Source organism: Mugil cephalus, chromosome 12 (assembly GCF_022458985.1).
Source record: "Mugil cephalus isolate CIBA_MC_2020 chromosome 12, CIBA_Mcephalus_1.1, whole genome shotgun sequence".
Taxonomy (NCBI): Eukaryota; Metazoa; Chordata; class Actinopteri; order Mugiliformes; family Mugilidae; genus Mugil; species Mugil cephalus.
The window spans coordinates 19,156,283-19,184,193 of record NC_061781.1 but is presented as its reverse complement, the minus strand read 5'-3'; the positions used below and the strand labels follow the sequence as shown (position 1 = coordinate 19,184,193).

Here is a 27,911-nt window from a genome sequence, read left to right as displayed (position 1 = left end):
AGGTGTACCTGATATTTAGAATTCCTTCACACACGGCTTGATTTCGGAATATATAATTTTATAACTGTAACTTAACGTTATAGGTCACTCCCATATAGTATTTAGCATTTACAATAGTTGTTCAGTAAATCTACTGGAGAGCTTGGTAACTGGTCTACCGGAAATTCAAAACGGGATAACATTTCTCCAAAACTCTGACATCTGCTGACAAGACAAATAGATATGTGTTTACCTTTAAAACAACAAAACGTGTACAAACTGCTTTAATTCAGACTTTACAATGATCTGCGTTATCATTTTCAAGAGGTCGTTTTATATTTTTACTCTTATTAATAGAGAAACAAGCGGTGTTTGTACAAAAGTATTCATGCAAAAAAACACACATTTCCTGCCTAAATGAATCTGCGTCTTCCTTCTTTAGTTTTTCACACTCTTTCACATTATTTGTCTCATGGTGTAGCTGCCAATTTTGAAGACTTGCACAGGCTAAATTTGACGCTGTTACAACAGTGTAATTACACTGTACAGTGTGTTTTGTCTTTTAGATAAATGTCACATGTTCACCTCATGTGTTTGTACCTAATAACAAATTTGTGGCACATTTGTGTGTAAAAAATACATCTTTGAGTTGTTCTTTGGATGCCCTTTGTACATTCTTTCATATCTTCCAAATTGTAAAAGAAAACGCAGCTCCTCTCGTCGGCTTTAAAGCTGCTGTATATACAGGCCATTCAACTTCCTTCAAACAATTTTTCTTGTCTTCTCATCTCTGTTGCCAAGATCAACCATTTACTTTGCATTTAAAAGGTAATTTACGATCAGGTTTCACACTGAAGCCTCTCCCTTCCTTCAGTTTGTGGTTTTACATTGGATATAACAAGTACCCAGAAAAGGAGGAATGTACGTACTGCCCAGCATAGAGTCCGGAGGCCTGATCGGAGGGCAGCTGAATATACACAGTGTCCCCAGGCTGTAGAGGTAATACTGCACTCCCTGATGCTTGGTCTAGGAATCCCTTTTTGTATTCATCATATGTATACATCACTGGCTCATCGTTTCTCATCAGAGCCACCCACACATTAGCTCCTTTGCAATGAATGTGGTAGGCAAAGTAATAGATGCCAGGAAGGTCACAGGTGAAAATTCCTGTCTGAGGACTATAGTTCTGGCGACCGTTGTATAAAAGCTTGTCAAAGATGACTGGAGTGCCCACAGGTGGAAAGGGAGTTGTTATTATTGCTGTGAATGCTGGCATTTCCAACCCGCTGGGGCCCAATACTTCTGCCCCGTTGCCTGCATACTTGCCTTTCACTCCGTAACTTCCAGCCTTGACACCATCTAGTCCAGGGCCCATCTCAGAGAGCACTCCGGCCATATCAGGGGACAAGCCAGGTGCTCCAGGTGGGCCTGGTGGTCCAGGAGGGCCAGGCTGACCTGGTTGTCCAGAGGGCCCTGAGGGGCCTTCTTTGCCTGGCGGTCCTATGGGACCAGGTACACCAGGACTCCCTTCACCTACAGTGCCTGGTGGACCAGGAGTGCCACTGTCTCCTTTTGGCCCAGGAAGACCAGGAAGCCCAATTGGTCCTGCTGTCCCATCCATTCCTGGGATTCCCTTGGGTCCTTGAGGCCCCACTTCACCAGGTAATCCGCCCTCTCCTTTTGGTCCAGGGAGTCCTGGAGGACCAGGTGTACCAGGAAGACCTTTGTGCCCTTCGTCTCCTTTGGGACCACTTAGTCCTGGTGAACCTCTTGGTCCTGGATCTCCACGGTCTCCTGGCAGACCATCCTTACCAGGTAATCCTTGAGGGCCAGGAAGGCCCTGGGCTCCATCAAGCCCTTTAGGTCCCCCTTCTCCACAGTCCCCTTTAGGACCAGGTCCACCTAAACCCCCTGGGGGTCCCATCGGACCTGGAAGACCCGGCGGACCACTTGGTCCTGGGGGACCAAGCATACCAGGAAGTCCTCCATGACCTTTCTCTCCTTTTGGTCCTGGAGATCCAGGTGGTCCACCCATACCTTTATCACCCTTAGGTCCGGGGAGTCCTGGTTTACCAAATCCAGGCAGTCCTGGCTTTCCTGGCAAACCTGGTGGTCCTGGATGACCTTTCCCACCAGGCATGCCTGGTTGTCCTGGCAGGCCATTTTGACCTGGCTTTCCTTGACCAGGTAGACCTGGTGGGCCAGGCTGTCCTCCTTCTCCAGAGGGTCCTGCTGGTCCTTGCTCACCTGGATGACCTTTCTCTCCTGGTGGCCCTTGGGGACCTGGTGCCCCATTTAACCCTGGTTTTCCAAAACCAGGCAACCCTCTTGGGCCAGCAGGTCCAGGAGGCCCTGGGAGCCCTTTATGACCAGGCTGGCCCGGTTGACCCATCCCTTTGTCTCCTTTGGGTCCTGGTAGTCCTGGTAGTCCTGGCAGGCCTTTGTGACCGGGTTCTCCCTTGGGCCCTGGTTGACCTGGTAAACCATGTGTTCCTGGTTTACCTATTCCTGGAAGCCCAGGTGGTCCTGGTGGACCTTGAGGCCCTGGCTGACCCGTTGGCCCCTCTTCACCTCTAGGCCCCATTTCTCCTTGAGGCCCAGCCTCACCATTTCCTCCTGGCTTGCCTTGCAGCCCCTGCAAACCTGGTTTGCCAACACCGGGCACACCTTGTGGACCAGGAGGTCCAGGAAGTCCTGCAGGTCCAGGCTGTCCAGTTCCTGGAGGTCCAGGAGGTCCAGCAGGTCCCTCTGGTCCAGGTGGCCCAGCTGGTCCTTGTTCACCTTGGGGTATTCCCTCAGCACCACTAGGGATTGTCTGACCTGCGAGGAACAAGATAAATGTTCAAGCATGGTTGGAGCAAATCTACAATAAACAATTTATTATATTCTGTACTTGATGTTGGATGTTTTTGTTTCTCACCTTTATCTTGGCCGCCCTTATAGTTGCCCCCTTTACGAGCATTGTCTTTACCCTTGAGCATGGGCATTTGGGGCAACTCCTTCCTGTAGTGGGGATACTGCATGTAGGGCATCTCTTTTCCAAGGTATTGTTGCTGGGGATAACCTTCTTTGCCCATGTGTTGAATGTGTTGCATTGGCTGGTATGGTTGAGGGTGTTGCTTGTGTCCATAGTATGCAGCAGCACTCACATACGTGAGGACTAAAAGCTGTAGCAGCGTGAGGAACAGGGGAGCAGGGAGGGGAGGCATGGCCAAGGCCTGCATGGGAAGTAGAAAAAAGTATGAGGTAAACCTGCAGCTTTTGTCAAATCTTGTTTGGTGGTAGTAAGCTGGTAGAAAACCAAAGCAGTCAAACGGGAATCTCCAAGGATCAGGTGAGAGAAAACAGTATGCCTCCCTCTGCTGGATATATATTAGAACTACACAGTGGATTGAAAACTGGTTTAACTATTGTGTGCTCTTCAGGAGTAAACAGAATAAGTAAACAGACAAGCAGACCTAGGTAATTTTTTTTTATATACATTTAAAGTCTTAAAATAAACTGAAGGAAAAATATGCACAGAATGTGTATGAGTTTTATAAAATTAGTTTAACATCTTCTGAATAATACAAAACCACGTGTTTAATATTTAAATAATCCTGCACTTAACTGTAATTGCCATTTATTAAAGTCTGACTTAAACATGCTAATTCTAAAGAAATGTGACTGTATGGAGGCAGCAATGCAACTTGTCTGAAAAAAATCTAAAAATAAATAAATAAATAAATAAAAAATCATTAATTTATTGTCTATTTATCAAACTATTTAAATCTTGCAGGCAGCTAATTGTTCTCCGTTACATGCTAGACATGCCACCGAGATGGAGTAAGTAGGCAAGGTAAGGTATAATATTTGGCATTCTAGTGGTAGGACTTACTTAAATTGTCCACAAGAGGGGACAATAACTAATGTCACTAAATATTTTTATTCTATTTCCACAATATATTGACCTTAACAATCACCATGAGATCATCATTTCCTCTTTAAACGTAATCTAAATACAGAAAATAAATACCTCTGCCACAATTAATTGCATCTAAATACCAAAACAAACGCAGGATGCATCTTTGCACCTGATGCACAAGCTGTAAAATGTGAATCAATGTGGTAGCATCTCACAATTTAAAATTACGCACATGTTGACATTGTCATAATTGCCTGAAGCCTACATGAGGATGCAGATTTATATGGCTTGAGTAAACAAGCTTGAGTGACAAGAGGATATTTGTGTGGACACTCACTCTTCTTCCTTCTTTTTACAAGTGTGTGAAGTATTTCTCCCACCTCCGAGCTAACTCACTGGTGCTTTAATAAGAGCATTCTTGCCATACCTGCATTACTGCGAGGCCCTGACACAAGAACAAACCTAAAACAAATAAATAAAAACCTCAATATTAAAAAATCTAATTTAAAAAGACAGGCAATTAATATCTCTAGATCCAAAGGGTCATCCACAAGCCTCAAAAGATTACTTATCCTCTCAGGTTAACTCTGCTGAGGAAGGATCCATTTATTTTAAAGCTCCTGTCCTTTCAGCCATCAATGAGACATCTTGTCCAACAAGTACATTTCTGAGCAAACAGAGCTGCATTCCTTCTGTGCAGTTCAGACCGCCAGTTTATGTCATACATGCATTATTTAACCGCTAAGCTTTCTGCTTTTTTGGTCAGTCAAGGAGCAAGACAAAGTGGTTTTCCTTGGCTGCACTTAACATCAATAAGGCTTTCAGCTGCTCCTCTCAGTGTCTACTTGTTTCATTCAGATCTCGGTCTCAGTGCACTCATCTCCCTTTCGCTTTCATCATAAGCCACCTCATCTGTAGTTTTTCCTATTTCACATCCTAAACCACGTCCTCGGTGTCCGCGCCATCGCTGGCTCTTTGCATCTTTTTCAGCCCTTTGACCTTTTCTCAGTCGTCTGGTGATTTTGACATGGCCGTGCCACTGTCTCCCCTGATGAGAGCTGGCCTTTGAAGGAAGACCACTAAGTTTCCACGGCGACAGAAGCCAGACATGCCAAAGAGTGCAGAGGAATGTCGCTGATTTTTCTCAACAAGAGCCGGGACCTATTTTGGCGCAACCGGGTGGAAGCTCTGGTCTGTTCACAGTGTCCTTATCAACCGTATGAATCTGTGAGGTCTGCAGACATTACTTTGACAATGACTGTAACATATGGCTCAAGCTGAGCGTCAGGACATTCCCATCCTGTGTGTAAGCCTGAATTAAGGATCTCAGGTTGATCAAGAGGACACTATGTAGGTCAGACCTGATTTAGGGATGATATGAATACATGGAAGCTGATCAGACATGGAGAAATGGAAGAAAATGCATTAAAATAAGAATTTTTGAATGTCTGATAAGAGACAATCTGCGGATATTTAAACAGACAGACAAAGTCTAACTCAAAATATGAGTAGTCTGAGCATTTGAACAGTTATTATGAGTCTAATACTCTTCAAAGAGCACAGTGCACTTTATGCACGACCCTCTGTATGTGTGACTGCATGTTGTTACAAATGAAGGGGCCTCTCAGAGGTGCTGCAGGACCAGGGAGTAAGAACAAAGAGTTGCACTGAACCTGAGACATTTGTCAGGTTAAAATATTCAGACACACACTTGCCAACAAATACTTAGAGTCGAGAAATCCATCAAAGGCTTTTGAAGAACTTAAAGAGGGCTTTTGGGGTTCTTTGGAAAAGGAGCTTTCATCTACTATCTAATGTCGCTCTTTCCTACTTTGCACCACGTAAAAGAGAAGCTTTTATTCTTACAGGTGTTGCCTTTAATGAGGATATTAAAATAACAGATTTGCAGGAAAAGGTTTTATCCACAAGTATCTATGATGATGATGATGATGATGTATCTATACATACAGTGTGTACATGGGTAAACATCCCAGTAATTACACCAGTATTAACTGGGATTTACTGGAGATTGATGCAAAACAAAATTTCATTGTAACTTGTGCACAATGACATTAAAGTTCTTCTTCTGATCTGACCCTGAATTAGAAAATTATTGCTGTCGGATGAGGGAAAAATATTATTTTTTCTTGCTGTGAGGCCAGTTTGACACATTTTCAGAAGAGACTCTGAGTTTCCTGCCAACAGTGATGACCGTGTTTTCTCTGACTTGCACAAAATCTATTCACAGAACTCACATGAAATGTAAATGATATAAAAAATTTAATGACATAACAGAAAATAAATATATATTTTTTAATGTTTTTCAGCCAATTAGGAATGTGTCCTCTGTGATCTCAGTGATGGTTGCTGTATACTGTGGCGTACATTAGCCCAAACCTCATGTCTGCATAAAATATCCTGAGAAAATAAATGTGACAGTTTTACTAGACTTCAGGCACGTCCCAGCTCGGTGCCAGTATGCGGTTATATGGCCGCGTGTGTGCCTAGATGTTTTTAAACTGGTGGAAATATTCTGACAAAACTTGCGACTGGAAGATCAGAGGGGCCGCACAACAAGGGTCTGTTCAGTGTCACATAGCAACACCAGCTCGTCGCCACGACAACTGCGCGGTGATGGAAACACCTTCTGTCTTTACCTGCTGCGCTTTTCTCCGACACATTATTCTGCATAAGTGTTGCCTCCCGAGCGACTTAATCACGCACTTTCAGACTCTGACATCAACACCAACCAGCAATTTCCACTTTCTAACTTGTTAATAAAGAAGTGTCGGCCATAACAACGTGACTATAAAGACGTTTGTTGCACTCTTTCGTAACAAAGTGCTCGTGTCATCCCTTTGTGCGCAGATACGAAGTCGCATGTAAATGCCTCACAGCTGTTAGGAGTCGGGATGGCGTGGGTAACGTGTTGTGAGCTGTTTCTCACATTTGGAGGATTTACAGTTTAATTTTTCATGCGCTGGTGTAAAACAGTTTGACTCCCCTCAGCGATGACTCTCTGACAAGTTGTAATTTTGTAACCGGGACTAAACAGGAACAACAGCCATGTTCTACATTTTCATGACAGATGTTACCCATGTGTCATTCCGGTCACACCCTTCTCATAAAAGATGCACATCCTGACAAGGCTCACAACATAATGTTCGATGACACATACTTGAGTTCTTACTGGAACAAAACAGGGACAGTTTTAGAGTTTCTGGAGAGGGAACAAGAAATCTTTAGCAGAGCATTTACTGTAATTTATATTGTCTAAGAACATAATATTGCATTTGAACATTTTGTTGCTGAGTACAGGTATGTGGACCAAGGGTTTATGGCTATAACAGCAGCTCTGTGAAGCTGTACTCTGTACTTAAAGCTAAATGCTACTATCTGTATGTTAACATGCTCACAAAGTGCTAACATGCACACGCATATATTATAGTTTTGTCGCAATTTTATGTCTGAGCAAAATGTTGGCATTCCCAATTCCCCAATGTTACTTTCCTACATGAAGTTACCTGGTTGTTAGCTTGATAAACTGTTCGGCGGCTTCTAGGTACCAAGAGTTGTCTTGCAGATGTGTTCTCACCTGCTACGACTGGTGTTGCCACTTTTTTGTACTCAACCTCCTGTGCCCTTGTACTTGAAGGCTGAAAAAGGTTCATGATATTTACGATCTTAGCTTAGTATGCTAGCATGCTAACATTTCCTCATTTGCACAAATCAAATCACAGCTAAAGCCAGTCTTAGCTTGTACGCAGGCTAAAGCTAGCTCGTAGGCAAGCTAACTAATCATAAACAAAAGCACTTTGTGAAGTGAAATTTGCTTTTATAATGGAGGAAGAAGATCAAATTACATATGTTTTTTATGATACATGATCATGATGCATCTATGCAATAACAGTTGAGGCATTTTATAAAAAACACAAACTCTAGCATCATGGTGACATTAGAGAAGAAGTGAAGAAGATCACTGAAGCTATAAGACTCATCCTTCTCTGATTTGTAAATGTTTGAACAAACTTTTATGCTATTCAATCTACTGTTTAAATAGATATTTCATACATTAAAAAAAAGACATATTTTTCTTGTGCTACTAGGCCATGGCTAAATAAACACAACTATTGAAAATCATCTCTTGTTGCTGTCAAACAAATAAAGTAATATATCAATACAATTATTAATAGACTTTAAACGAAAAAAAAACACTCGCTTCTCTGAGTGTCACTCAAACTGTCCCAACATGTTAATCACCGTGACAACAGTTATCTGCAGTTGTTCTCCATTTGCCAGACACACATGTAGCTGGTCATACACCGCTGAGCTCTCAGCATGTGCAGCCCAGACACTTTAAAAAATAAGCACACGTCAAAGTCATCTGCCAGTGTGTCGCGTACGTGTTCAAGTGTGTATCTGTTTCCCAAACTACTTCCAGATGTCCGTCGATTGTACATAGAGCAAACTTATTAAATTGTCCGTCAGGCGTGTGATGTCAGAGGACTCGTGGATGTCATGTGGCCGTGAGCTGGTCATTTCTGCTGAGTCAGAAATGGAATTGAGGTGTTGGCTACTGCGGTTTATACAAGCTGCAATTTCCAGAAATCTCATTAAAACCACAACAGCTGTGTTAAAAACCTGGACAAGTGTGCGAAGAAATAACAAGGGTGCAGTGTGACGAAATGAGCTTGGTTCTTCTAACTTATCAGAGCACTGTGGAGGGAGGGCAGCGACGGTGCATTCAAAAACATCAGGCCTCAAACACGATGGAATAAATTTAAGTTTTAAATTTTGTCCAAGTCTTAGAACTTATTATGCGAGACAATTGTAGTCAGGACAGAAGGAAGGTAATTCGCTTCAGAAGAACAGTACATGACTACTGTACATACACTGATCAGGCATAACATTATGACCTCCTTCCTTATATTCTGGTTCTATTCTGAACGTCTCCCTTGTGCCTCTAAAACAGACTCATCAGAGAATGGAAATGGTTCTTCTGAGGGTGTCCTGTAGTGTGTGGCAATATTATGTTGTTGGTCTTTGGGTCCTATGGGTTGAGGGGGGCGGCCTCTGTGGATCATACCACAGATACTTGATCAGTTTGGGATCTAGTGAATTTTGAGACCAGGTCAACACCTTATACAGCTGTTCTTCATGTTTTCTGAGTTGTTCCTAAACGTTGTGTGTGTCTGTGTCAGGCTGCGTCCTGTTGGGAGTGGCTGCTGCCATCGAGGAGTGTCATTGCTATGCGGAATAGGTGGATGTCTAAGTAACATCCACGTGAATGTCAGGTCCAAAAGTTTCATGGCAGAACACCGAATTGTCACAAGATGGTCGATGTTATTCACTACTCCTGTCAGTGGTTTTTAATGGTTGAAAAGTCTAATATATACACACAGTGACAGATCACAGCTAGGTGGGACAGCCAAGCAGTGCGCCACATCCTTCTTCCCAAGCACTTATAATCCTGCATTAGTCTAAGATGGAAATAGTGTCACTGTCTCCAGTCCTCATCCGTCTGTTCTCTCTCCTCTGTCAGGTAGATTCCTCTCACCGTCTCCCTTTCTTCCTGTGAGCACAGAGCTACATCTGTTCTGCACCATCTACATTTTCTGTCGTCGCGTGTCTTCCTCCCCTCACTGGCCCTTTTCTTTCCCTTTTGAAACATCCTGTTTCAGTGACCCGAGGCCACTCTTTCACCTTGTAGACTGCAGCGGAAGTCAGAGGACAAGGCCGCGAGTTTCTTCAAACCTCCGTGCTAAGAGACCAGGCAACAGAAGTGCACAGAAGCCCAAGAAGGATGAAACATGGGAGGAGAGATATATTCTCATAGGAGCATGTATTTTTATACAAAAAAAAACAAACATTAAGCACCAGAAATATTCAGCTAAATTACACTTTATCCCAGATTAAAAATTGCAACCTGGCTAAAGTGTTTAAATCCTGTTGAACGTGTTTGCCTAACCACTCTCTGCACCACAAACCATCTACAAATTTATACTTAAGCCAGCAAAACCCTCTGCCTTGGTAATGGCCCAGGTGGTGCTTGTGGTTTCTCAGCGAAAGGAAGAAAGAAAGAAAAAAAAAAAAAAACATTTGCAGCTCCTCGGCTCCCTAAACGCAGCTTTTATCACAAAGCACACCTTGTAAAATTAACACCTCCTCAAGACACGCTGCAAACGTTCTCATTCAAACAAACCCTGTACACAAACCCGCAGCTACTCAACACACACGCACACACTCTGCCACAGCTGTGCAGCTCAATGACACGAAATGTTTACTCCTTTCCCCTCCTCTCCTTTGCTCAACCATCATTCTTGGTTTTCATAGCATTCTTTTGTCCTTTTGTCCCGGGCATTCCTGAATTTTGTGGAGTGGCGCTGTCTTTGAAAGGGTTTCTTTTTGTGCGCAGGGCCAGCTTAAATTTTAAGGTGTCATCTTCTCTAGCACCTCTCACGCTAAGGTAAATACACAGGCCACACACCGATCTTAAACGGCGCAAAGCGAGATGAATCAAGAAGGGAAGGAAAGGGAGAATGAGAGAAACATTTATATGAATAACGAGAGGAAACAAAAACTAAAACACCTCCTAACACCCAACAAATACAATATTTCATGTATTTTTGCGATCTGTGCTAATGCTATATATTCACAGCTAATCCACATGACCCAGATTGTTCAACAGTCCTTTAATTCATCCATGTTCATACATTTAGGTGGCCCTAAAACCAATAAAATAAAATAATAATAAAATAAATATAAAATCGGCTTCAGATCACTTCCTCATATTGTACATTGTGCCTCCAGAGGCATGATACTGATTTTTTAAGAATAGAATATAAAAAACTCTGACTGACAAGCCACCAAACCAATGAGCAACGTCACAAACATTACGAAGCAAATCAGGCCGGTAGAGACAGACAGAGAGAGCTGCTTCAGGCCCGAAAGCATTGTTTGCTCTGCAGTCTCTTCTCACCAAACTGCTGCTCTCGGTCCCAGTGCATTCATCTGTCAGTTTGGCTTCAACTTTCTGCACGCACGCACGCACACTAAACATTTGAAACGGATATTTGCCTTCAGCACCGGCTCTCTCTCGCAGACAGACGTGCAGCTCACTCTGCTGAGGATGCTGCAGAGAAGCACCAGCTCAGGAGATGTCCAGCCCGCTTCTCTGCACTATGAACGTGATGATGTGCAGAAATTACGCAAACTCTTTACTTATAGTTCTAAGTGTGCGCATCTTTACCAGATCTCACAGCTGCAAGCAACACTTACACGAGCAAACATTAATTAATCTAGACATAAGAGTGATAAATATTCAGGAATATTTACTACAATAAATTTAAATGAGAACTTTAAGATATGAATTAAATCGCATCTGTCAAGATATTTTATCTTCTTCACGCATTCCTTGCAAATTACAATAAAGAATATTTAAATTAACTCATTTGAAGTTTGTACTGAAACTGAACACCTCAGAAAATGTATGAAAGGCAATGAAACAACGTCCATGCAGTGCAACGAAAACACAAGCCTAAATCAAAACTAATAATCAAATGTAAATGAAAAGCAGGATTCGGTGAGGACCTTACCTTTGTGAGTGGCCGCTTATGGGGAAATAATCACTGCAGTCAGACTCACACACAGAATTGCAGGCAGACAGACAACCACACGGAGGGAACCCTGGGATATGTGCTCATAACAGGGGCACACCTTGTGGACACAGCTTTTATCTGCTGCAGGGTGGAGTCACTGGGGTGGGTGGTATAGAGAGAAAGAGAGAGAGAGGGAGAGAGAGAAAAGAGGGATGGAGGGAAAGATGGAGGGATGGGGGAATTTGACTTAGTAAATATAACCTCCCAAAAATGTATGCCATAATTTATAGTGGCAAAACATGCACAGTTTCCCCCCCAATGAGCACCCACGGCGGGTGACAATGACAAAAAGGAATGTTTCCCTCATTAATGCTGCAACATATACATATTATTTACTGACCACTGAATGTAGTAAAAAAAAAAAATCATTATTCTACACAGGAACACTAGAGTTGCTGGTTTAAGATCACCTGTTCTGGCTGACACATGGGAAATAAACTGTAAAGTAGACAGAGAGACACACATTCATGTCATAATTAAGCATTTACACAGATTATATTTGCATCCAATGCACAGGATTTATTTTAAATGAAGACTTTGTTTGCAAATTTCAAACCACAACTAGTACTTTTAAGGTTCATTAGTTATTTAAAATATCATTAAACATGTCATTATATATTAATATTAGTACTTATGCTGTAAAACTGTACAGAAGCACATAAAACAGGTTATATACAATAATTCCGGTTACTATGCTTCACAAAATTGCTAAGCTAAAATATAATATTATATTTTTTATTGTGGCATTGCAAATTTAGCTTTCTCGCACCATTGTGCGTTGAGTAAACTGAAACTTACTAAAGTCTCTATGACGTGAGTTTTGGTCGCGTGAGCATCATCACCATCTGAATCAATGTTGGTTCAAGATCTGCATTCACCGTAACAAAAAAAAAAAAAAAAGGGAGGAAAAATAACATCCTTACTTTAACGCCTGTTCTAGGAAAAGTGTGAAAGCTTAAGTCAGCAGTAAATGTGGTGAAAAGTTGCGTGATGAGAGTGTAGAAGGACCCCTGAGTCACAGCCCCCGGACTAAAAATACTCTTTTTCTCAGTGGTTCTTTGTTGGTCTCTGACGACAGGCGACTTTCCAGGGCAGTTTTGACATCTGTGTACTTTCTTATAACGGGTTAGTAACTGTGACGTGTCTAGCCGCCTAAATCCATACCGTAAATATATATTACACGTTACAGTGCAACTCTTCTCCTCTGCTGTGACTGTGTTCTCTTTGTGTTCCTTTTCCTTCAGATGTGCTCTTTGCTCGTGGCGTGTTAGATGCAGAAGAGCAGCAGCAGTGTGTCCTCGTTGACGGTGAATTTAATGTGTGGTTGATGGACATTGGGTCCGTACCGTCCCAAAGTGACACGGAGGTGTGAAAGGGCGGATGTCCTGTTGCATCTCCAGCAGCCAAGTGACAGCTTAGTCAGCTTACCGGTTTAGGAGTGATTTAGTAGCTGACGACTGTTAAATTTGACGATGCTGGTGTTAAAATAAGAGTCTGATTATCTTGTATTGTCGTGCTGTTAAGGCTCTAATGACATCGTCTTTTTTATTAATGAGGCCATCTTTATTTTAACTGCTATGGTGTTTGTCTGTGTAATTTAGCCCACAACCTTGAGTCCAAATACTATAATGCCGTTTTTATCTCTAAGGAGCTGAGCTTGTAATTGTTCCGAAGCCCGCCCCACACAAACACACAATATAAATGCAATAAATGCACCACACACACACACACACACTAAGAAACACACTTTGAGTTGCGGTGTGAAAGGTACACGATAGTCAGGGGGTAATGAGTTGTGTGTGTTTGCCCTCGTGCTTCAATTCTCTTCCTGTTCCATTAATGAAGCCTCAATGGGCCTCGCAACAGCCTCCCGCCATACGGCCGGCACCTGTTGTATCCTGCAGCATGAGAAAGTAGACCCAGCGTACGGATTCAGAGCTATTATCTACATATCTCAGCCTACATTCAACAGTCAACTTAATGCTGTAACTGTACAGGTCTTCAGCTTCTTCATTCCAGAGGGCTGCGTCGTGAAAGTATTTGTAGCTAACGTTCTCATCTGTGGCATGTTCACCTTGTGAAGCCTCTCAGTCATTGCTTCGCTAAGATGAACGACCAATCAGAGGTGGATGAACGGGCCAAAAAGCTGCCAACAGGGGTCAGAATAGTGACAACGGTGCAGGACAGACTGTAAGATCTAATGCTACAGATGCTCACCTACGCCCCAACGTTGCCTCACGGTCGATCGTCGCCTTGTTGTGTCACGGACCTAAACTGAAGGTGTTTATTGGCCACGATGTCGCAGTTTTGTTATATATATATATATTTTTTGTCTGTGTAACTTTAGTTTCAAGCTGCAGGAGTAGTTTTTAGAATAAACTCAAATACGCTGTTGTGCATTAAAGTTAGCAGTTAGCACGTAGAACATTTAGTTTAGTAGCTAAAGAGTCAGATGTTTACTGCAGTTGGTGGAGAACCAAAACAGAGCTAAAAAAAAAAGAGAAACAATATTGGCCAGAACTGACCAGGCAGCTCCAACGAATATTAACTTTAAAAGGTGATAATATGTTGTAATGTGTGCCCAACTTGCTAAAAACATCAATTGCATGCATGGCCACCAGTATTTAACTACACAATAATCTAGAAGTTACATATAAAGACAGATACACATCATATATAATTTCATATTATGCAAATCACGTATAGCGCCTAACTTTCTGCGCTACATACAAAGCCATTAATGACAAGAACGTGGGACTAATACATATATAACACATGAATAGTTTAATAGTTTTGCACATAATGTTTAGTGAATGTACAATTTCACACAGAAGACTGAATTATTGTCTAGAAAAGAGCCATAAAATATTATACAAGACTTCATGCTCATTAGAAAACTGGTAACATGGACTATGAAATAAATAGTTTTTACCCTGCTATGGTGTTAGGAAGGACACTTTGGACATTTTAGCGCCTTATTATCACAGTAGGATAATTAAAGCTGCATAGTTTGTCTCGTCTTTGGCTGCAGTCCCCAGTTCTCTTCCCCTCGAATAAAATTGAGTTCAGTTCAGCCTGTTTTACAACACATACTGAACAAACGGCAAGAATGCACGCGCAAACACACATACATTATTCCCCACATATTTTGTGTGCGCTTACCCAAACACGGACTCGAATGCAGGGTACAAGATAGAGTGGCTTTGTTTTCCCACCAGCTGGCACGCCTCCTCTGTGCCCTGAGAAAGTTTATGATGCGTATTACGCATGACATTGTCCAGAGCCCCCGATGAGAGTTACACTAGGTGTTTGTGTTTTTGCTGAAGCGTTTCCAGGCGAGAACAACGTAGAGTCTTGAAGAACAACAGTAATTTGGCCCTTATATAAATACTGATTATTAGTAGTCCAAACAAACAGATGGCAGACATAAAGAGAGTTGGATGCCCGATTATAACCTGTAGAAATTTGCCATTAATTTTTATTTGTGTCATCACTTGCTCTTGATCAGAAACATTCACTGACTGTTTTCTGTGGCCTCCAAACTGTGGGCGATTGTGAAGTTTTCCACCCAAACGGGATCCCAACAACAGCTTCTCTGCCTTTGGTGCGACACGGCAACTGTAGATGCATTTTTAAATATTTACAGTGCGTTGAGTTTGCATTTTACAGTCACAAATTGGGCGACAGTCAGCCCGTCACCGTGGCAACTCAGTGTTAAGAATCCGCTTTTAACGCTTTTAAGAGTTGCCGTCCCGTAGCTTGGTCACATTTTCAGATGAGTTTATGGCATCTGAGTTTGTAAGGCCTCCGCATTCCTTCGGGCCTTCCCTCTTCACCATGAGGCAATCTTGGAATTTGCAGTGCAAACAGGAGTAAACATCTAAAAAAGTGTCCGTGTCACCTCATCCACACGGACAGAGAGCTGTGGAATTTAGACCTGCCGGAAGTTTCACAACGTACGAGCGATCTATTAATCAATCAGCATCTCCAGCATGGGATCAACGGGCTGCATCAACAACCCCATCAGCGATGGATCGTTTCGTCTTTTTAAAATACAACATTTAAAAATGCTAAACAATTACTTCAGTACTCCCCTAAAATATGTACCCCTTTTGCCAGATTCTGATCTCACTCTGAGCTAATATTTACCTCTTCATGATGTCACTCAGCTAGCAGGGGGGGGGGGATCCTTTCAGTGTACACCGAGTAAATCAGGCTCATACAATGCTTCTCAACAAGTGCGTGATCAGCTTCTTTTCTTTTTAGACTTTTACTATTTTGACCTTTCGCCCCAGTGCCCAGAGCTGTGAACCTTGACCGTCCTTCCCTGACCTTATAGATGACACTAAACATACCCTCCACATAAACAATGCAGTGTCCTAAACCGAGAAGCTCCAAGCTATGTCGGTTTTTGTCCGGACTGAAATGTCTCAGCTACTCCTGCTTGGCCATGAATGAATGAATGAATGTTAAGACGTCCACTAGCATCTTATACTATCTGCTAAATAATTTCCTGTCGGAGCCCAGTCTGACAAACATGGCTGTTAGCTCGCCGTGGTGAGTCCTTTCAAGATGCATATGCTAAAGGAGAGAAATGGATTTGTACTGGGAAATTTACACCTTTTTTCTGCAATGGGCGCTTTGTCTTTCTCTGATTTATGAAAACAAGACTTTTGTGACTCAAAAATGTATAAAAGGATTCAACTTATAACCATGTCCTTAATTGCTGAATAGCATAGCAACTGTTCATATAACTGCCACGAGAGTCCAACTTCTGAAAAGTGATTTCTTGTTTTCTCTCGATTCATTCTTTAAATGATCCACAAAACTTTATGTTCAAGCACTCAAATAAACGTTCAGTACTTGCCTACATAACATGACTTGCTAACAGATTTACTGCATGTCCACATTCCCCTTCATCGGCGGGTGAGATGCCCACACTGTCGCAGCCTTCACCCCACACCTGCTGCACTCAGGGTGGGTAGTTCTTGTTCCTTGCCCCCTACCCTGGGTTTACCCATAAATCATTGGCTTTAAGAGTCCCCCGTGTCATTAAAAAATGCCCCCCCACCCCACCCCTACCCCCTCGCCACCAACAAGACCAGGGGTTTGTTATTCAGTTTTTTGAGAAAACAATCTTCTTGCTCAAGCAGTCAAGCTCCCAGGGACTTGAACCACCACCTCCGCTCCATTTGTGGGTATGAGTACAGAGGCATTCCAATAAGGTCAAAATCCCACAGCCTTCACTTTATATCTTAGGAATCAGACATCTGTCATATGTACACTGTTTAAACACATTAAAGAATTTGGGTAACGGATAAACCAAGCTACTTAAACACATAAGCTTTTGGAGGAACTTTTTCATTGAATTATATTATTTAGTGTGCTACAGGATCTAGCTCTTAAAATGTTTCGGTTCTTCAATCTTTTTACAGTTCCTGCTTAAGAGCGGGTACTTTCCCAGCATTGGATAAACATTTCGATATCTTTCAATTTAAAGAAAAGTGATAAAATACTCACTTAAACATTAGCATCCAAACAACATCTCTTAATGTGAGCAAATTAAGAAAATACACAGATATGGAGAACTTTTTACTGTCAACTCTAAGTTGTACAGATCTAAGTGACGCTGATGTGCCAACTAGGGGTGTGTACTGACTACTTGAGTCACGATACAATACATTATTGCGATATATTGCAATTTTCTACACAGTTCAGTGAGAATTTTTTAATTCTGATTAAAATACACATTGTATATATATGTACATTAGATGACACTGATATTCATTGGACAAAGTGAGTCAAAAACAACGTTAATCCAAATGATCCATTTCCAATTTATTGTACTTAGGGTTAGGGTTAGTAGGGTTAGTTGTGGAAGTCGTTTATGATCGTCCCAATACATGACTTTTTCTTTTTCTTTTAAAATCAATATTGCATTGCGGAAGAAAAATATCGCAGTATTTTGCCATATCAATGTTTTTTTCCAACCCCTAATCCCAACCACCTGCTGGCTATTTTGGACGGTGGCACAAACGAGGACATGCAGTGTTTACACTACTAAAACTCCTGTTTTGATTTTGTGACTTTTTGTTACTTCCCATCATTTTGCCACTTTTCCTTTGTTCCCTGTCAAGTCATCTCGTGTCTATGTTCCTGTTCAATTCCTTATCTTCCTGGGTTCTTGTCTTGCTTTTGTTTTTTTGGATTATCCGACCATTTTACCTGCTTCACTGTTGTGAGGCTTTTTGTTTCTCATGTTGTTGTGGATTTTGTTTCCTGCTAGTCCCTCGATTTGTGTCCTGCGTTTGGTTTCTACTTCCCCACTCACTGTAGCTACATATGGTCATTGAGTCGCCAATGAAGTGTTGATCAATCCATTTTTGACATTGTGATGACAGACACGTGACTTTTTGACACTTCACTGCTTCAAAAATTGAAACCAGCTCGACTGGGTAGCGTGTCATGCAGTGATGAAGGTCACGATGCCACGATGTAACTGTTTAGTACATAGGTGCCCATATTTTAGCTAATTGTCTTCTCTTTAGTTAAAGTAAATATGTCATGTGTCTGACACCAGGACCAGTCATTATAACCCAAAGTCTTCTAGCATCACAAATATTCCAGTAACAATCCTGCTGCACGTGTATCTGTGCCTGTAAGTGCACAAAAGTCTTGTTTAGCTTCGAGAGTTTGCTGTGAGTGTACAGGCGGCCCACGTGCTCCCCCGCTCACAGCTGGCCTGTGCATAGACAAGTCTTCACACAGCAGTGTCGCGGCAAAGCCCCCCCATACGTGCACATAAAGCGCTGTAGCAGTACACATATGCACCAACACATGCACATTCCCTCCTCCATAGTCTTTTCTTTCCACGTGTTAAAAAGCGCCCATACACAGCACCTGGCCCACAATCCTTTGCCTCAATCAACAGGCTGTAACATTCCAGCCTCTCACCCCGGACTAACCAGCGATGACATCAGCTCACCAGCAGAGATGGGTTTACAGAGTATGAGGTGGGTCGGTGGGTTCAGACTCATTCAAATGGCTCTTTTTTCTCAAAACAGCTCCATGTGCCTTAAACCCCCATAAGGAATGTTGGGACGTCTTTATAAGAATAATTTAATTTGAAGAATAAGATAAGCAGATTTATGCCAATCTCATGTCCGTTTGTTAAGTATAGAAGCTAAACTCAGCATATAGTTAGGAGAAAGTTAACAGCTACGGTTTTAATTGATGAATAGAAATGGGAGAAAGTTGAATATGCTCGATGTTTTATCCCGTATCTCGTCTTTAATGACAAGAACTTAAGGGTGTCCTCCAATGATATCTGACATCCAACCACCAGATTGCTACTATTTGGCATATTTAGCAACCATAACCCCCTTAAACCTATAAAGGCACTGCAGTGCATGGAAAATACTCAACAACCAAGTCTGGGGAACTCCTTCTATCTACCCTATGACCCTGTTTGGACTTAGCCTGGAAGCCAACCTAACTTTCCCAGCTCACAAAATGTTAGAGGGGGGAGAGGATCTGAAACCACTCCGTCATGAACTGATTATGCTCCAGTAAAGATCCAGTTTGCAGTCACAGTCTTTGAACAGGCTTTTTGCAGTGCAGTGATGGACTGGAGAATAGCAGTGACGTCTTCCACATAATCTGACAGACGGTCTACAAAATTGCACTGACTATGCAATTGTGTGCAGATGTATTTTTTTCTCTGCATCAGCTGAAACTTGGTTGAAATATGCCACATAATGTAATCCAAACAGCTTGTTGCCATATTCATATTCTCATAAATTGTATGTCTGTCTGTCTTTGAGGCTGGGGGCGGGTTGTGAGAAACTAGGATTACCACTCTCTTATGTTTAGGCCAATACAACAGTTTTGACTCATGCACTTTTTCTGCATGTTTCAGAACTAAATAATTCAGAATTGCCTAGAAAGCACATGGACGATGAGGTCTGTGTACACAGATGTTTCACAGAAACAGTGAAGTATATTCATCCCACAGACCCTCACATGACAATCATTGGCTCTTCTGAGGATGCTGTAAACATATCCTCTGTCTCTGCCTTTCTCCCACATGAACACTGTATATATAAGACTCATACTGACTGAAAACAGTAAATAATTATGTTGAGATGTTTAAATATCGATTTATTGTTCTGGCCTTTGTGAACCAGCTTTGTTACATGAACAAATATTTATAGAAATGTAAATTCACGTCTACCGGATAATCCAAAACATGTTAAGAGTTGCTTTGTGGTACAGGAGCCATGTTCCCATTTATCAACGTCTGCAAACACACTGAACATGTGAATGATGCTCTGGATGAGATGTCAGACGGAGCCAGACAGTCTGTAGATTCCTGTGACATGGATTTATTCTTTCTTTTTTTTTTTGTCAGATTGTAGTTTAGTGGCAGAAACAAGTGTGTGATAGATAAACATATTTACAGCTTGTACAGGAGTCGAGGGCATGAGGTCATAAAGCAGAAGTTTGGTACAAGACCAGACAGAAAGGTAAATATATGTTTCAGGCCTCAAATCCATGTTCTGTTGGACTAAAGAGATTCATGGCACGGATTCAAACAGACATGAGCAAACACACATGCTCGGATAGATGTCACACGCCCTTTTTTTTTTTAAACGTTGGCCCAGTTTGATTAATAGTTTTCATAGCTTTGTGCCAAGTCTTGCACACTGTTTTAGCTAGAACAGCCCACACTGATTTATTAACTCTTTGCTCTAGTGTGTTTCTGCTGTCAGGAAAAAAAAAAATTTAAAAGGATGTTCTGTCTCTGAGTGAAGACTCCCAGGCGACATTGTCTGTCAGACTTTGCACAAATCTCCTCTCTGACCCCAAGTATTATCCTCACCTCAGCATTTGGTGGCACAATGTGGATGTTTCATCATTTCCTATATGAGGAGAGGGGAACGTTTCTGCAGGAGCATGATAAGAACGACGAGGCAAGTGGAGCAAATGGAAGTATGCAACACAACATGACCTGTCAGCCAATGGCTTAACCATAAACAGTAACTTGAGCAAAGTGGCATTACAATCAAAAGATGTAGGGTTTGAAAGTGGTCTTAAGGATCGGAACTTTTTATAAAACTAATTAAAGGTATTATAGACATGGAGAGGGAAACATAGTATAAAATAATATTTTAAAATTGATAAATTTGGTTCTTTTTAAGTTAAACAACAATGAAACATCAACAATATGTCACAGACATAAATTAGTGTAAATTAAAGGCTGTGATAAGTCTTTTTTTTTTACATCTTTGTTTTGAAATTGAGTGGAGTTGCAGAAGATGTAAATCCTCCAGCAAAGTTGCCGATATATGTAGTCAATTTTGTAAGACATGGATATTTAACAAGCAGAAAAATGTATGTTGCATTATGGGAAATGTAGTTGTACATGTGCTGTTGGTTGAAAGCTGTTGACTTTGGCTTATCTCCACTTTCACTCTGGTGATTCCACAGCTGGATATTAATAATATAGTGAGTTTTCTGAAGATGAGGGGTGTAGGCGTGTCACCAATGTACAGAATAATTTAGGTACAGAAAGGTCAGTGGTCAAATTGTTCGAACAAGAGATGCTAGTTTCCTCTAAAAAGCAATAAGATTTGGATTCTCCTCGCATTGACTACTTTGCCTTTGATTATAATGCACAAGAATCCACCACCAGGTTAAAGGGAATTTAGCCATAAACACAGGTGTTTGCTGAAATGCATCATGGGTAGGGTATTCTGCAGTGAGGTGTTAATATGTGAGGAATGCTCATAGGACTCCGTGTTGACCCGGGACAAACAGATAGCATTCTGGGATTCAACATATGGGAGGAAAACTGTCGGCCAGGCCTCCTGTGTGGTACCCAATGGAAGAAGTCACAGCTTTTAAAATAGAACAGGGTTCATACCTAATGTAATAAAAAGTGTTTATGACTTCATTCAAAAGGAGAGAAACATCTTGCAAGAGACAAAATAACAGAAAATGACCTGAATGATAAAACATAGGATGATGAGGTTTTCATCCCAAAAAAACACTGTTATTCTACTTTTCACAGCCTACATATGGATTATTATCTTATTATTATATACGAGTCACGTAATAAGTTTTCGGCTTTTAATGCACAGAGACTATTTGTATGAGTTTAAACGTGAATATTAACACGTCTTCAAGAAATTCTACTAGTCCAGTTGCCTTTATTCAACGCCTTTTTGGATTAAAGTTCTTCTAATTTCACTGTACTTGTACACTGACAATAAAGGTATCTGTTTGTATTTCTTCTAAAACGATGTTGACAGATCTGTTGTATGATGTAAGATGTACTGTCTGTTTACTTATGGAACGATAATTTGTGAAAGATTTCCATCCTCAGAACCAATTAAAGGATAATTATTATTATTTTTTTTCATTTAAGTAACGATATTAAATTTAAGCAGAGAATAGCAGAGACCCGAGAACAGAACCTTGAGGTACTCCAGAAAACACGCTGACTTATTACGTGTCACAAAATTAGCTTTGGTATCAAAACCCTCCAAATGTCAGACCACACACATACACATACAAACATGCTCCATAAACAACACGAGGAAGTGTGACCTAAAAGTCCTCATATAAGTTGAGCTGTCAACCTCAGAAAGCTATAGATATTGCAGTTTATTTGCTCTGTCTTGGAAGATGAAACTCTCATAAAATACCCCCCGTTAAAAATTAACACCAGAACCACCTATACAACTGACCCATGAACGAAATACGTTACTTATCCCTTCTACATGTTCTCTGAAGCTGGTTGACTTAGCAGATGATCTTAAACGTATTTTGTGTCTGGTTGGCTGCCAGAGATATGAGACTTTTCATAGTGTTTGAAAAATGAATGAATATAGCTGGGGAAGTTTACATGTGGTGTCTTATGCAGAATGAAAAGAAAATACACAGCACCTGGACAAGGAATGTGTCCAGGCAGCTGAGAGAGGACCCTGAGTAGTGAGGCAGAGAACTCAGTCCAGGTCCAAGTATCTCAGCTGCAAGAAAAAAGCTTCAGCCCTTCAACCAAGACCAGATATTAATGAATACTTAGATAGAAAATACGTTTGTGTCAGTTTGAGAAGTTTCAGCTCGTCTTAGATCCAAACAAACAACAACAAAACACTTGTAAATTTCTAGTGCAGAGAAAAATTAAACATCTTTTAAAACACCACAAGTTTACGTACACTGTGCTTATCCACATAAATATGTTAATAACTGATGGAAGGCAACTGTTCAAGACTGCAACTAAACTTTCCTAATGGTGTAAAAATGTGTTGTCCATAGACAAGATTTAATTTATTTAAAACGGGTAAATGCAAGCTGAATGTGAGGATGTTACCACTGATACGGGAAAGAACCACACACAACCGACTTAATGTTGAGTTGGAGGAAACAATAAATCAGATGAGAGGTCAGAGGTCAAGCAGGGCCCACACACACTGAGCATCGATCAGCACGTCGTGTTGTACGAACTGTACGAACTACTACTACCCTGCAAATACGCAGAAGAAGATAAAAAATGAGACTGCTGTAAAAATAAATAAATAAATAAAATAAATAAAAGTATGGCTTCATTAACAGATCCTATGGGAGTGGCCACCCAGGTGGATAGTCGGAGGTCAGAAAAAAGCACAAGGAGCAAGAAAGAAGAGAGCAAAAGGAGAAAGTTAGGGATGAACAGAGGAGTCTCTGTACAGTACCAGTATGACAACTTTCTTTAATATTGGAGAATTATGTTTAAATGTCTCAGTTTGACTCTTTGTGATCCGTGCATAATACAACAAACACGACATTTAGACCATCAAGCGACATGTTCGTGCTAGTAAACATAGCTAAGCCGCAATGAAGTACTGGAAGAGGTGAAGATGAATTTCCATTATGACGAAAGTCTATAGTACAAACCATCTTTAGTGGGAGCCTAACGGTATGATAATGAATTGCTTTGTAAATCTTCAGGAGCACCTCAAAGTATATTTTAGCAATATTTTCACACACAGGTGGTTTTGGCTGTCAAACATACATTCAGTGTTAAGACAGAAGAGCAGAGGGTCAAGAACAGAGCCTTGAGGTACTCCATTTTTCACACCAGAAACACTTGGTGCAGCATCATTATAGAAAACACACTGCATCCTTTCAGATATGTAATGCTTTAACCACATGAGAGTCAGGCAGGAAATGCTACGCTGATGTTCCAAGCATAAGTATACAGGGATCTATTGTATTAAAAGCTGTATTGATATCCTGCAAGAGAAGCCAAGAGGTAGCGCAGCACATCCGTGGGAAGTAGAGTGACAAGTGCTGAAAGCAGATTCAAGAAAATTTGTGTTAGATGTGTGAGTTAAGAGCCTTTTTAGAGCCTGTTTGTGGGGTAAGTCAGGTAAATGCATTCATTTTTAATAGAGTAATTGTTTTTCAGAGTGATGTTACTTTATTTACATATACTGGGGAAACACACCTGCTAGATTTTTGGATTATTTTAAACACATTTTTACACGCAACACCACATACAGTAGATAATTTATCCTTATATAATGTCTTTTGGTTTGTGTGCATGTGTTTGTGCATGCAGTTTGTATTCTCACTGAGGATGTGACCAAATGACACCCATCGTTTACAGTCTCACATCGTCTGCTGATGATTATTTAGTCTCCAGATAAAAAGACAAACATCTGTGCACCGGGTCTGATTACCACTGTTGGTATGTCTTCCACAAGCTGTCTATTTGTGTGAGGAGGAAGCTATGTGATGTATGTATATATACTGTATGGTAGCTGACTGTCCCACAGCAGGATGCCGTGGTGTGAACAGATACTGCAGTTAACTGTCATACAGTGGTGGACCACCAGCCTCGTTCTCCCATAAAAGCGCTGGGTGGGAAACAGACTCATCAAGTCACACGTGTTTATTTAATGGAACAAAAACCACGGAGCAAACCGGTCACAAGAAACCACGTTTCCTTCCACACCGCTAACACCGCAGACCTTCGCATACTTAAGCCGTATTGTTCCCCTACTCAGCGTCTGATGATGGATGAAGGATGGCACATAACTCATATGTGTTCATGTAAACACTGAGACACACGCACACAAACAAAAGGTACATGTAGATGGAAAACACAGACACACAGAGCGTCTTCTGTCTGTCAAAGCTACATTCATCATGGAGAACATTAATCTGCCGGGAAAAAAATAATCATTTGGAGTTGAGACGTGTGTGCAGTGCTGCTGTAAAATATCACCAGATGTCTCTTCTAAATACAAACAGAGGTGATGTGCATCTTTTAAGATATTAACAAGAGTCTTGGTGATGGTTTCAAGGGATGTAATGGGTGCAGTAGTGAGTAGGTATTATCATATGACATGTTTTCATTCATTTCCACACTTCTGCATATAAACACGTGAGGAAAAGCAATGAATTGCCGGTTAAAATTTGAAAATTCATTGTTAGATTTAGTTTTATCCTGTAGAAACGTTGGGCTTGTTATGTTTTATAAGTTTTCAGCTGCAAACTAATTGTAACTTAGCCTTAAATGTGTGTCATATCTACCTCAAAATACAAATTTAGTACAATATAATGAAAGCATGATACTGTACAGTGGAAGTGAAAACACTCAGGTGTTTAAATACTTAAGAATTACTTGAACACATTACTCATATTCACACTTGTTAAAATCAAGTAAATGTAACTTTTCTTTAACACAAAACCCACAGCTTTCATCAGATTCTAGTGCCTCACAATCCTAGATATAACCTCAGGTGTACATCCTGCAACTCTTAATATCGTGGACTTATTTCTAACACTAAAATCAAAACATTGGTATTTTACACAGTGCATTTTTTTATTTTGTCGTTATTTAATAATATTAAAATGATTACTATATTTATGGTACACATTTAAAACAGTGGGAAGGTTTGGTAATTATTATTATTATTGTTTTTTTTTGCCAACCAATGAGAAGTTAAAGAAATAACTGTGTACAGGTGAGGTGCTGGTTTGCACTTGTCTGCACCCTATACTGACCCCCAGTGGAGATTGAATGTAATTCTTTTTCTTTATGTTCAGGGACAAAACAATTTGTAACAGAATTACAAGAGGTTAACACAAACTGCTCATTGCCAATTTTGTACTGCACATCCAAGTTATCTGATATTCTTTTATCTGAATTTAATCATCATGGATTTATCCAGCATGGACCAGACAGAGTCACGCTTTCAGAGCAACCGCTGGCTGGTGTCACCATGGAAACGCATGACCCTGTGGTCACTGTCAGGACCTTGGTTGAATTCTTCAAAGTCCAGCGTTTCTTTTACAGCCGAGTGTGTTTCGAATACCATCGGGCCTCCCTCGCATCTGTTGACCTTCCCGAGTTCAGTGGGCAAGAATGGCTACGTGCTGAGACTTAAAACATCTGCAGGAAATTCCATTAATTTCCCGGATCAATATAATTTATAACCTCCTGCCAGTGGTTCTCAAGTTGATACTTTTTAAAGGATGCGCTTGTTTATTTCCGAGTACAAGAGGAAACCGAGGACCAGAGACTCTTATAATACTGAGGCATTTAATTGTATTGTTCGGTTCTTCTTTTTCTCCGATCTCTTCAGCGCAGTAACTGTATGATTACATGGTTTGGACGCTATCGAGGCAACATTTACTTTAACCTTTTATCTGTCAGATGTCATGGTGTGTGCTGATGAAACGTGGAATCTGAGACAGGAAAGAGGCTTCAACGCTCTACAATGACAGTTTCAATAGGCTGCGTCTGAGGAACTAAAACAATACTCAAAGGTTGCGCTATAAGATATTGTGTTAAATTACATATAATATAACTGGACCCACTGCTCTCTCTGCAGAGCATCTACCAGCACAGAGTCCACAGGGGATCTGCCTCCAACACTAAGGACCCCACCCATCCCCAGAACAGACCGTTCACACACAAAGTCCTTTTATTTAAGTCTACAATTGTGGACTACTTCATGCTGTTCACTTTTTCAGTTCATTGTTTAAATTCCCATTTGCACATCAACATTTGTACTAGTTATTTTATATTTTGTATTATATGTATCTTTGCATTATATCCCTAATATATATATATATACATATATATTTTTTATTGTTGGGCATTTGGCTGGACGGCAAAGGAAGGATTTGATTGTACAGGGAAACACGTTTCTACTCTGTGCACATGACAATAAAGTCTTTGAATCTTGAATCTTTACAGATTTAATAGATTAACCAGGAAGAATGACTGCTGTCTAATATGTCTGTTTGTGTTTGAGGCTTGTAGAATCATACTATTTTTAGTGTTAAAACACGTAAAAACTTGCTGAGGTTAAGTTTATGTGTGCGTACATATTAGCTGGTAAACTTAAGGATAGTTTTCTACTCTGCACTGGGAAGTTTATTCTACAATAAAAAAAAAGCAATATATATTACATCTGAAATGTATAATGTATAAATGTAAACTCACATAAAAGGAAATTACTAAAGTAAAATACAAAATGTTACTGAACTGAAGCTGAAAACTAACAAGATGTGACATCTTTATAACTATTTTAGGCAATTAAAATGTAGAGATAGTCTCTCAGAGAGAATATTCACTCACATAATAAACATATTTCTGTGATTTTAAGTAGTTTAGTCACACTCTTTATTTCGTCTGTTAGTTCCTGAGTGGAAGCGGGTAGAGACATGAGTACAGACATGTGATGACTAATCTCTTAGTAACTGTCTTTGTCCTTGAAAGGCTATGTCCTCATAACTGAGGAGAACAATGGAAAGAAATAACAGTCAGCACGCGTCTGCACTCATAGAAGTGATATTCTAGTTTGCATTAAACACGCGACTATTCTTACATTTGTCTAACATGCAACTGCATACAAAGAGTTTACAAAAAATAAACCAGATGTAAGACAATGAGAGGTTTCACGGTGAAGTTGTTTTTCTGCCTTTCCTTCACAGAAAGGCACAATGTTATAACACTAGGTGACCACCAAGTGGCACAATCTCATTTCAGTAGTTTGAGCTTCCTCAGAAAGGTTCCTGCAGTTTATATTTCTTTAGACATCATAAAAAAGACAGAAATCACTAGCTGCATTTCAGAGGAAATCACTGTGGATTAATAAGGAAAATTATCAGAATGTTGATGACAAGAGATACAGCAGATCTTTGACATAATATGTTCAATTCACGCCTGATTGATACAAGGACTCTTTGTACAGATATTATGTCGGAATCATTTCCGTAATCATGTCAAGTGAGGTTGACTTATATGTTCGTCTGTTATTATAGGTGAGTTTATAATGTTGGATATTTGTTGCAAGTGGTGCTCAAAC

The 27,911-nt window shown here is 40.7% G+C and overlaps 1 protein-coding gene across 1 annotated transcript; it reads right to left on the bottom strand.

The window, feature by feature from the left end:
* Nucleotides 1-280: 280 nt before the first annotated feature.
* col8a1a (collagen, type VIII, alpha 1a) lies at nt 281-11,712 on the bottom strand. Its single transcript, XM_047600192.1, has 3 exons — nt 11,479-11,712; nt 2,900-3,197; nt 281-2,799 (listed from the first exon to the last, which is right to left on the bottom strand). Exons 2-3 carry the CDS (start codon nt 3,186-3,188, stop codon nt 863-865), a joined length of 2,226 nt encoding a protein of 741 aa, XP_047456148.1. The 5' UTR covers nt 3,189-3,197; nt 11,479-11,712; the 3' UTR covers nt 281-862.
* Between the last annotated feature and the right edge of the window lie 16,199 nt (nt 11,713-27,911).

Excerpts from the sequence above, each read along its gene's own strand:
- col8a1a (XM_047600192.1), bottom strand. The coding sequence starts at position 3,188 with ATGCCTCCCCTCCCTGCTCCCCTGTTCCTCACGCTGCTACAGCTTTTA. Across the intron at positions 2,800-2,899 it reads TAAGGGCGGCCAAGATAAAG|GTCAGACAATCCCTAGTGGT; the intron begins GTGAGAAACAAA and ends TGTTCCTCGCAG.